At 37.9% G+C, this 12,037-nt stretch overlaps 1 protein-coding gene across 3 annotated transcripts in view; it reads left to right on the plus strand.

The window, feature by feature from the left end:
• LOC136879145 (tRNA (guanine(10)-N2)-methyltransferase homolog) overlaps positions 1–12,037 on the plus strand; it is a 287,770-nt gene that overhangs the window by 184,107 nt on the left and 91,626 nt on the right. For all 3 annotated transcript variants that reach the window (XM_067152901.2, XM_067152909.2, XM_067152917.2), the window contains one exon: positions 6,080–6,186. In XM_067152901.2, the coding sequence (XP_067009002.2) occupies positions 6,080–6,186 (107 nt within the window). The remainder of the gene's footprint in view (positions 1–6,079; positions 6,187–12,037) is intronic.

The following is a 12,037-nucleotide window of genomic DNA, read 5'->3' on the forward strand; positions in this document are numbered from 1 at the left end:
CTTTCTCTGAAACCATGTACTCTTCACCACCATCGAGTTTCCCATGACAAAATCAATTAGCCTCTGTCCATTATCATTTGACTCATCATGCAAACTTTCCTTCCCAACTGTCTCCCTATAGGCTTCTTCTGTACCCACTTTAGCGTTGAAATCTCCAAGTATGATTTTTACATCTTGTCTTGGGATGCATTCTATTTCTTGTTCCAATTGTCCATAGAACAAGAGTGCATATTCTTTCATTTACAGGTTTAAAATTCAAAACTGCTGACTTATATCTGTCATCCACTAGGAAGCCTGTGCCACCTATTGTACCTTTGGCTCCACCACTATGCAGAACTGTATATCTACCACTTCTAAAAACACCATTGCCTTTCCATCTGACTTCCTGAATTGCTCCTATTCCAATATTATATTTCTCCATTTCTTGTTTCAGACTGTTCAGGGCTCCTGGTTTATTCAGGGTTCATACATTCCAGGTTGCTACATATATTTCCGTTTGCATCTTCCGTTTCCTCACGTGGGTCGTTTACCATTGTCATCGGTCCAGCTATTCTTGTCTATGAGTTTCGTTACGAGTTGTTTTTCCGATATAGGGTTGTTAGCCCCATGATCAACCCCCAACCTGGAGGACCAGGGTATCCCTCTTAGTTTGACCTATCACCTTTGACCTGTCCAGCTTGGGTGGCCCTACCAGGAGCTTATGCTCCCGCCGGCATAGCTCTCAGGATCACTTAGGCACGCAAGCTCCCACATCACGAGAAGATGAAGATACCAGTGTGGGAGACAGATAGGAAATCTGTCACCTGGAAAACTGCCCTAAATGCTGATCAGTAGTGATTGATTGATGATTTGAAACAGTTTTGTAGCACTACTCCTTTGTCAAAATCACCCAGAACAAATCATGCTTCTTTCCTTTGGATCTTTTCCAGTTTTCGCATCAAGTAGACTTCAACAAATTAATCTAAAAAGCCACCTAATCGATACTTTATTTCTTTTGCCTTTGGCAAACTTAAAAATACATTAACAAACACAGTACATGTTTCGACCACTTAGTGGTCATCTTCAGCTGTATATAAAAAAATCTTAGATGATAACATTTAAAAGCAAGCACATTGGATCTTAAAACTATATCCCATGGGAATCCAAAAACTATTGTACTAAATGCTTTAAATGAAATGGAAGATGGGGGTGGGGGTGGGGGTAAGGAGATTTATGTGAATGATACTTAAATTACATTATCGTTTACAATTGTGTTTAAAAACTTAAATGATGAAAAACATATTTAAAATATTTAAAAGCGTCTATGGTAAAATTCTTTTTGATAACATTAGGTGGCGTGAATAAAAAGTTTGTGTTTGTAATAATCTTCAGGCATTTGTGAGAAAAATAATAACTTAATTAAAATTCGCATCTGTGGTGATGTTAAACACTTTGTTTTTAATAAACATACTTTAAAATATTCTAAAGTGTCTATGGTAAGGTACTTATTCAAAAACACTTGTGCTTGAATGAAAGTTGATGTCATATGCACCAGTCTTCATGTATTTATTGTTTATATTTAATAACTTCCTTGAGTGATATTCTTGTGGTTAAAAGGCCGTGTCGACTGTTTAACTTCTGAGAATTGCTCTTCGGAATGTGATAAAAGAAATTGTGTTAGTCGTTTAACTTGCTAAAACCCTGTGGTGGCTTCTGTTATATAAAATGGCGATCTGATTCGGGCAGCTTGCCTCGCGATCTTATCGGGCAAATGTTTAATCCGCGTTGCCTATCACACTAGGTCGTGCACGAAGGCAGTTCTCCGAGGCAACGCGGATTAAACATTTGCCCGATAAGATCGCGAGGCAAGCTGCCCGAATCAGATCGCCATTTTATATAACAGAAGCCACCACAGGGTTTTAGCAAGTTAAACGACTAACACAATTTCTTTTATCACATTCCGAAGAGCAATTCTCAGAAGTTAAATAGTCGACACGGCCTTTTAACCACAAGAATATCACTCAAGGAAGTTATTAAATATAAACAATAAATACATGAAGACTGGTCCATATGACATCAACTTTCATTCAAGCACAAGTGTTTTTGAATAAGTACCTTACCATAGACACTTTAGAATATTTTAAAGTATGTTTATTAAAAACAAAGTGTTTAACATCACCACAGACACAAATTTTAATTAAGTTATTATTTTTCTCACAAATGCCTGAAGATTATTACAAACACAAACTTTTTATTCACGCCACCTAATGTTATCAAAAAGAATTTTACCATAGACGCTTTTAAATATTTTAAATATGTTTTTCATCATTTAAGTTTTTAAACACAATTGTAAACGATACTGTAATTTAAGTATCATTCACATAAATCTCCTTACCCCCAACCCCCCCCCCACCATCTTCCATTTCATTTAAAGCATTTAGTACAATAGTTTTTGGATTCCCATGGGATATAGTTTTAAGATCCAATGTGCTTACTTTTAAATGTTATCATCTAAGATTTTTTTATATACAGCTGAAGATGACCACTAAGTGGTCGAAACATGTACTGTGTTTGTTAATGTATTTTTAAGTTTGCCAAAGGCAAAAGAAATAAAGTATCGATTAGGTGGCTTTTTAGATTAATTTGTCGATTATACTCATCGATACGGCCATGAAGTGGACAGTTTGCAATATCAAGTAGACTTGGTGTGGCTCCCATTTGAATTAAGTAATCCTCACAAAGATGTGGTTTCAATGTAGGAAGGAATATCCTTCCTAAGAAACGATGTTAATCCTTGATAATTATGTTGTTGGTTTAACATCTGTTATAACTACTGTACTAACAATCTTTAACAGACACCAGGTTATTGGAATTTTTATTATTTAATTTACTGGTCCAGCAATACATATTTAAATCCACTTAAATGCCATTGACTTCAGCCAGAATCAAATCTGCTTCTTGGGAACAGAAGGCCAATGATTAACCAAATGTGGCACTGATGTTGACGTTAAAATGTTGAATTGTTTAAATTAAAGTTTGCGTTTATATTTAAATTTGAAAAAGAGAAGGTGGTTTATTTCTCTGTTTTAAAAAAAGCAGAAGGTGACAAGTATAGATCTAACCCTTGTCCCGTTTCATTACGGGGTCGGGTATGAAGTGAGATGAATCTTCGTAGCAAGCTTTCGCAACCAGCTGCCCTTTCTGATGTCAGCCTCATCAGAGGAATTAATGAAATAGAATGAATGACTCGATATATGATAGTAGGAAGGGAGAGGGTGAAACCTGGTGCCGGCACATAATCTATTCTTGTTACATAACATCAAGGGGTCTGTTCAAGGCTTAACGTCCCCATCTGATGGACAAATTACCATTAATGGCGTTATGCCCTCACACCATATGAACACTGCAGAAAGGTTTGAAATTGAATCCAGGCTTTTGGCACGCAATCTAGTGATCAGAAATTGTATACCACCACCTCTCCTACCCTGCTGGCCAACATTCTGGTGGTCAAAATATTTTTCAACCAGCGGAACTCAAACCAGCTAACAGTGATATCAGACCATACAGACTCAATGCCTTAATGACCATGGCCACCAGACAGGATAAGAAGGTTACAAGTAAAATGCATTATTACTGCTCATGGATGAGAGGAAAAGTGAGTATCTCTAGCAACAAAAAATTTAATTAGAAAAGAAAATAAGGAAGATTGGAGAATAAACAGTCAGTTTTCTGTAGTCCTGGGAATATCATTTCCCCATACTCACTAGCCACGATGTCCTAAATAATTGGCTTTTAAACTTTACCACTTATTTAGACACTTATGACCTGTACTCTTAAACGGAGCAGAAAATGGATTACTTCTGCTATGGAGCACATTAATATTTCCACACTGAGCTCTACCGGTGTAAAGAAATAATAATATGCACATCAACATTTTGGGTACGATGCTATCTAAATTCGGAAATATTCCCATTTAGAGTCTGTTTACTACTATACTTACCATTTCTTTCTCTCCTATCCATATACCCTTGACAGGGTGTGGTGAAGTATGATGTGGCTGCAGAGTTTTTTGCCACGCTTTCCTATCCTGTGCTACATTCTTTGCTTGATGAAGAGATCACTGAACCAACTCGTTGATCAGTCCGCATTGTTGGAGCTCATCCTTGGAGTCTTGTTCCTTTGCACCTCAGGGACCAGTTCCTCCATAGCTCCAATCTTCCTTGATATTCGACACAAGTATCTTAGGCCTGGCTGATTATTATTTACAACAGCACAAATAAAGGAAATAGATTGAGAGGAGCACCTGATAAGAATACTGTAGGTACCGGGTTTGTTTACTGAGCCAGTTGGCTGTGCAGTTAGTAGCACACAGCTATAAGCTTGCATTTGGGAGAGTTGGTTCGAACCCCACTGTCAGTTGCCCTGAAGATGGTTTTCCGTGGTTTACCATTTTCAAAACCAGGCAAAAGCTGGGGCTGTACCTTAATTGAGGTCACGGACGCTTCTTTCCCACTTCTAGTCCTTTCCAATCCCATCGTCGCCGTAAGACCTATTTGTGTCGGTGCGACATAAAGCAACTAGTAATTATTTTTAAACGGGTTTTGGCGACTGTGGCCCAACATTACACAATAGTGCATCAGACTCAGAGTCACTGTGTTCCATCATGTGATTTCCCGCTGCATTTCAGGTGACATCGCGGGTGAGCATTGGAACATTCCAGAACACGCTAGTAAGCAGCAGAAATAGATTTGAATTTCATTGGTAGAGGAAAGAGCCTGGTTTAAACATTTATTTCTATTGGCCATCAGCCAAATCTGCTTATGGATGCTGGGTTTCCCTGCCTCACGCTAGCAAGCTCTTGCCTGATGCATCACTGCTTGAAGGGTAGTTATAACTTGGACCTTGAAGGAGGCGGAGGTGGTCCATGAAGTTCCTACTCCACTGGGGGCCTTAACTGAACTTAAGGTATGCTTTAATGACTCTCAGGCTTCGTATTACAGTATAATGTAAGTAATTTTAATTTCTTGTACCACTTTCCAGGCCTTTTCTCTTCCAATGTTTTTGGATAAAATGAAAATTGAGTGGCAGTTTCTTCCCAAATCATGATGTTCCAATGAATAGGTAACGTTTAAGCTCCTCTGTTATTTGGAAAAATTTTTGATACCATGTACATATGTAAAATGGGAATAGACCACTACAAAGGAATTATTTATGCCACAGTATGTTTTCAGGTCTTGTTGCTCAAAATACTTGAATTGTGCAAGATAGAGACATGAGAAACTAATGCATCATAGCATAGGGATTGTAGTGTTTCTAAATTCCCCACAATTTAATTTGGTTTTGGTTTTCTTGTCCTGTTATGTTCTTTGTGATTCATGTTTGGTTTAATCTCCTCACTTACTGTATATTGTTCACTTACCCTTCCTGGTATCATGTTCCCATGTTTTCAGAAGTCATGGGATTTGAAGTAGTAGTACCAACTATTCCCTTTAAATTCTCTTACATAAATTCTTTTTAATTCACTTATGTAAGCAATTAGGTTACTTTGTCGTATTTTAAATTTTTTTTTTTTTTAATCTTGTTTATTTCACTCAAAGCATCAATATGAAAAATGTATGTACCCATGCCATGTCCTCTTCACTTTCACATTGTTTTTAAAAAAATCTGTGTTCTTGTTTAGCCATGTTTTATTTTGTGTTATTCACTGCTTAATGGTTGCATTGCTTTTAATTGTTGTTGTTATTTTTATTTTTTTATTTTTTTCCATAACTGAAAGGAGAAAGTTGTAAATACAGCTACTAGCACTTACATACAAAAACATGAGTCCTGAATCTTTGGTACAGCCTTAACAGAGGATTGAAGAAGACTCTTCTATATTTCCTGTTTCTGAAACATATTATTGAGCTAATGGTTATCGGTAAAATATGAATATAAATAGCCTATCATTTGTATGAAAAGCTGTTCATCTAAGTGTAAGGAACCTGCTGATGAACTAGTACATACATATTTTTCTAAGCATTATTAAGAGAATTTATTTATAATAGATACTTGAGAATAAATTTTATATGTTTCCAGTGAAGATAACCTTTCTTCATTCCAGGTTCCCTTTTAGTAGCTGCAGCGCAGTTTGGTGGCTTTGTGTTGGGTACCGACATTGATTACTTAATGCTGCATGGCAAAACTCGACCAACCAGAATTCAGCAAAAGGTACAGTATGATAACAGCATGTTTCTGTGGAAGGATGAACTTATTTCCAACACAAGTAGGAATACTATTGTTGGAAACTACTAGAGTCAGTCATTTAAAAACCTAATACACATGATGATAGGTAGAAGACGGAGATCACAGTCAGTTTTATTCCTTAGGAAGGAAGCTAGTACACTAAGTAACAATGTTGACATTCAGCCAGGACATTACACATCTGTGATTCGCTGTTCATTAGCCAAACACAATTGGTGGCAGTGTATTCACTGTCCATTAATGAGAATGCAAGCAACCAAGGTGGAACAGCTTTCTGTAGTGCAGCCTTTGGCAATGGAAAGTGTTGGATGTGGGTAGATGCATAAGTGGATGAAAGCAGTGTACAGTGATTACTACACGAGCCTGATACAAGTGCTGATGTGACAACAATGTTTCCTAAAAGGACACACTTTCTTTAGTGACCATCAGCCAAGACAACTACAGAAAATAGAAGATATTGTTGTCTCGTGTGTATAGATTGATTTGAGTTAACATACATCTTACTGTGGGTTTCACCACTGTGTTAAATCTTTGTCATGGTACCAGCCATCTTAATATCACCAGTAGGCTGCAGTACCAGAAAATCTGCAATCAGTGGTATCCCCGTAACCTTGACGATGGTCAGAAGAGCTATCCCATGGCCATTGCTTTGCAGCATCCACATCATCAGCTGCTAGGTGACCTCTTTTTGTTACATATGAAACAGAGTTGTCGGTGGAAACATTTCAGCTCCCTGCCACCGAATTAGTCTAAGGACACACAGAACAGTGCAGCTAAAGTAATGATTATGTTGCATTTCTGATCAAACATAGGTCACTCATATTGGAGAGAAAAAAGCAACTGTGAATGCTGCACCTTACGTAAAAATACTTCAGAGGTTGTGGTAAAACAAAAAGGGAAAAACTCCCACATTGTTCTAAGAAGTTATCCTTTTTGTTCCATGACAACACCTGTCCACATACTGCCAATGCTGGCCATAGCAAATTGCAGTAATTCAGGTGCAAAGTGCTCACACATCCTGTATAGTCCTGCTATGTCTCTGTGTGATTTTCACGTACCTGAATAGTCGAAGCGTGCATTCAGAAACCAGTGAATTTCATCTTGCAGTGATATGGATGCTGCGGTTCATCACTGGATCCAGGAACTACACAGGCAGTGGTGGTTTGTGGGGTGTAAGTTTGGTGCAGCCCAACTCGCGTGTGTGTAGTAAACTTGTACATTTTGAATAGGTTTGTTGGATAATCTATCTAGGAGGAAATAAGGTATCAAGGTGATGTTTGGGAAGATATTGGGCTACAAACATGCGCTGTATAATTTTCATGAACTTACTTTTAAAAGCACAATGTAATTATAAAATTAACTAAAAAAACAAATATTACTCGCATTCGGTAATGTCTATTGCTTGTACAGTACATTAAATCTATTCTTCAGTCCTTTGAAGCAGCGAACTTGGCAATAATGTCATTGTAAAAGGGCATTGTACCCATCAAGTCGTTCAGCAGTGACTTCTCCAGGGATATGGTTGCCAGCGCAGTTAGCCTCTCCTGAGATGTTGAATTCCTTAAGTAGGTTTTTATGCGCTTAAGACACGAAAAGCTTCTTTCTACTGAGGAGTTGGTAGATGGTATGGTACATATTAAACAAAGTAATTGATATGCTTCTTTGAAGATGTCCTTAAGTTCATTTTTATTGAGTGACAATTATTTCCTCCAAACTGGTACGTATCTACATAGGTAAAATCAGAATAGATGTACTGAAATTCATATTTTAACCTATGTGTGTGAAATATCGTGGGATAAGAGATTAAGTTCTCTAGCGCATCAAGAGGGATAATTTCAGTAAATTCTTCAAACTTAGAGCTATCTCCTAAGCTAAGAAATTGGAGCTTCTGCATATCTTGAAATCTTGTGTCATTTTCTATAGAGACTAAATCCAGTATCTGAAAATAAAGCACTTGGTACTTTAGAAAAATTTCACTTTCTCTTTTTAAGCAACAATGTCTTTTTAGTTCAATTTTGGTTTTCTTCTCAGCCGTATGAAAGTAGGTTTTAAATGTTTCTTCATTCCTTTTACCTAGTATCAGTTGCTGTGTGGTGCTATTTTTGAGAGGCAGAAGTGTTGTATGTCCGGCGCTCCCTTTCTCGCTCCGCCAGCCAGCGGAACGCGCGCCTGTGTATCATTCTGCTAGCTTCGACGCGCAGCCCTCAGTGCGCGTGCCTGATCATCGAGTGTACTATAAATAGGAGCTCCCTGCCTGCTCAATTGCCCACTTGCCCCGGTGTCCAGCTCCAGAATACACCCTACGTCGAGCACGGAGGCTACTCCTCTTGAAAATGTGCTTCGACCAGGTGGACTGAATTTCTGGCAGTACGAGGTTTCACCTCTGGTCACCGCTTCCTTTCCTGTTTCCGCTGCCTATGTTCCGTAATTCTTTTACATGCCATTTTCATTCCCTAATTTATGCAAGCTCCCTTAGTTTCGCTAGGTGGAATTTCTTCAATCAATTGAACTTGCTTTTTAGGAATTCAGGCACTTCAACAAACAAGGACTCTCAAAGACATTTATGTTAGTGTGCCAGATAGTTCTCGACTATCAACGTGTCAATTCACAAAGACTATCTTTTCAAGATAGGAGTGTATATAAAGACTGTAAACCTGTACATATTGTATAAAGACAGACTTTTCTCAAGATTCAATATTCCTTTTTGCTTCAAAATAAATTTCAGTTATTTGTGTAAATATCAAAGTGAAGCAATAAAAGTTGTGTTTTGTAAACTTCAACCTTGGTTACAACAAGAAGTAAACATCCAGAGACTTCTTGTGGAGCATGTTAAATAATATATTAGCAAGTTCAGAAATGTCACTGAATACTATTGAAAAAATGCGAACCGGAAGGTATTGAAATTATTAAACAACCCCTCTGATTGACAAAAGGTTTTTTTCGTCTGACTGAGGATTGAACATAAGTCTTCCAAAAATTTATTTCAATCCCTCCCACTCCTCGACAACCACATTCAAAAGTTTCCCGTGTGACGACCAACGTGTATACACGCCAGACGGTATTCGCTTCGCAGTTACTGAATCAGCGGCGAAAGTTCTTTTGGCTGATGAATGAAAAAATGAAGAAATACCACCAAGACTTGCAAAAAAAGTACAGCACTCTGATATGTTGGTAATACTTTGCTTTACCACTAGACTTAATCAGTGTGCGAAACAATATACAAATAATGCTTGAGGGGCATCTTCCTTGACCTTAGTTTGAAGACCATTTAGATGACTGCCATAACACTAGCTCCATCATAACACTGGACAATCAATTTAGTTTTGTAGGAAAATGCACTCAAAACAGTCTACAACAAGATGAATAAAGTAATCGCAGTACAGTCTGAAATAACGTCAAAAAACCAAAAAAGCGTTCAACTAGCGCACATTTGTGGGTAATATACCGAAGTATCTCCGAACACTGCGATTTCTTTGTGATATCAGTTGTATCGTTGACCTGAACTGAAAAGAAAGATGTTTCTAAAATTTCTTCTTTTGCAGCATCCCTAAAGAAGGTATAGATGCAGTCTATTAACTCACATTGTATAGTTTTCGATTCTCCGCTAAAAGTTTTCTTTACAGAAGCATAATGCTGTTGCATTTCTAATGAGCTGCTGGAAACTAGAAGTTTCAATGAACAGTTCTTTGAAATTCCCTCTATTTAAGGAGGAGTCGCTCTCATCATGGCCTCTAAATGTCATTTCCTACTTAGAAATAAATAAAACTGCATCAATTGGTAATCGCATGAAAAGTCTGTTTTGCCTCACACTCTCATTCAATGTTGTGATGTATAGACAAGCATTTTCTCTTAAGGCATCAGTTTGATTCTGATTCTTTTTTTCTTTAAATCCCACGACATTTTTCATATGCTCCAAGGAACCTTTGTGCTTTTGGAGAGACAGTAGCACAGGACATATTTTCAAATCCTGTGTGATTCTAGACTCCCTGTTTCTCTCCAACAATAAGACAAGGCCAACAAAATAGTTTCTGCAAATAATGAATACTGCATAACCACGGGTAACTAGTATACCAGGATAGCTGAAAATTTAATGTGTGCATCTTTTCGGAGCCAGAACCATTTATTTTCTGATAAGTCAAAACTGGTTGGGGACGATTGCTTGATAAAATTTCTTTTTTATCCTCCTCCTTCCATTTAAAAAATGGAGTTTCTCTTAAAATACAAACTAAATCCACGGAGGGTTCCATGTTAAAACATGCCTTGGAGGGAACACTATTCTTTCACACTGTAAGAAAAGATTTAAATACTATATGTAAGTACGACCTCACACGCTACATATTTATATCCCTAATGAATTTCAAACACACTTCCTCTCCAAACATCCATATGACAATAATTGTGCTACGTTTCATGCTGTAACTATAAAAATACCAAGAGCTCACTCTTTGAGCTGTGCTACTAAATGCTTTTCAAAATCGCGTATTTTATTTACAGTTCACTCACAATTAATCCGCCACACGGTCACGATTCACAGTATAACAACGGACATTTATTTTCACTATAAAAGAATACTCCATGCACCACACGTTCAAACTTATACAAGCTTCTTGTTACAGGTGTTTTAACAGTAGCCACAACTCTCGCGACAAACTATACTAGTAAATGTGTCTTTGTTTGATTGCGTTTTAGCATGAGATTCAGATATGAACATAGGCAGCAATGCTGTAGGAACCCGCATGTGTTCAAACTAAGCAGAGAGGCCGCGTTACATATTCGGGTGTGTTCAGATAATATCGTCCCAGCTCATGCCAAGCAGCCAAATATCCCAGTTCCTCGATGGGCTGCACCAAGCTAAATACAGCCTATGCATACTGAGGGCAGTCTTGAGTGTTGTCATGGCAACCGTTGCGTTACACGTCACAAGTCAGCCCAGACTGCTGTGAGCATTGAGAGGCCTGCCAATTATTTTGAGAAATGTTAGTGCAGCCGGGCTGTACCTGATGCACTTGAAAAGCTGCTGCTGTACACAGGGACTTCCTCCATAGAGGCATTCCTCACTTTGTTTCCCTGTGGGATAAGAACCTCAACAAATATCATGGCTTCAGGTCCTTTCAAAAATACCACATGAATTAGCCAATATTGGAATATTTGAACTGTGAGCACCTTGGTGAGAAGCCAGCAACAATGCTACGTAGCTCTCACTAATTCCTATATATATATATGATCTTTCATACTTTTAAAGACACTATCCAAACTTATTCGTCTACTGATGTCATTCCACACCATCTCTCCACTGAAAGCTCAGAACATACACTTAGGCGAGCAGCTCGTCTCCTTTCTCCCAAGTTTTCCCAATCCAAACTTTGCATCATTTTTGTAACGCTACTCTTTTGTCAGAAATCACCCAGAACAAATCGAGCTGCTTTTCTCTGGATTTTTTCCAGTTCTTGAATCAAGTAATCGTGGTGAGGGTCCCATACACTGGAACTACTCTAGTTGGGGTCTTACCATAGACTTATATGCCCTCTCCTTTACATCCTTACTACAACCCCTAAATATCCTCATAATCATGTGCAGAAATCTGTACCCTTTATTTACAATCATATTTATGTGATTGCCCCAATGAAGATCTTTCCTTATATTAATTAACACCTAGGTACTTACATAATTCCCCAAAAGGAACTTTCACCCCATCATGCCCCTTGTAGCAATAAATTAGAACAAAGCCAAAATGGAAAGAGATGTTTCAGACGTCATCCTATAGCACTGCCATAAAAAATAAAAAAAAAATAAAAAAAAAAGAGGTGAGGTGTTATCA

The sequence above is a fragment of the Anabrus simplex genome, chromosome 1 (assembly GCF_040414725.1).
Source record: "Anabrus simplex isolate iqAnaSimp1 chromosome 1, ASM4041472v1, whole genome shotgun sequence".
Taxonomy (NCBI): domain Eukaryota; kingdom Metazoa; phylum Arthropoda; class Insecta; order Orthoptera; family Tettigoniidae; genus Anabrus; species Anabrus simplex.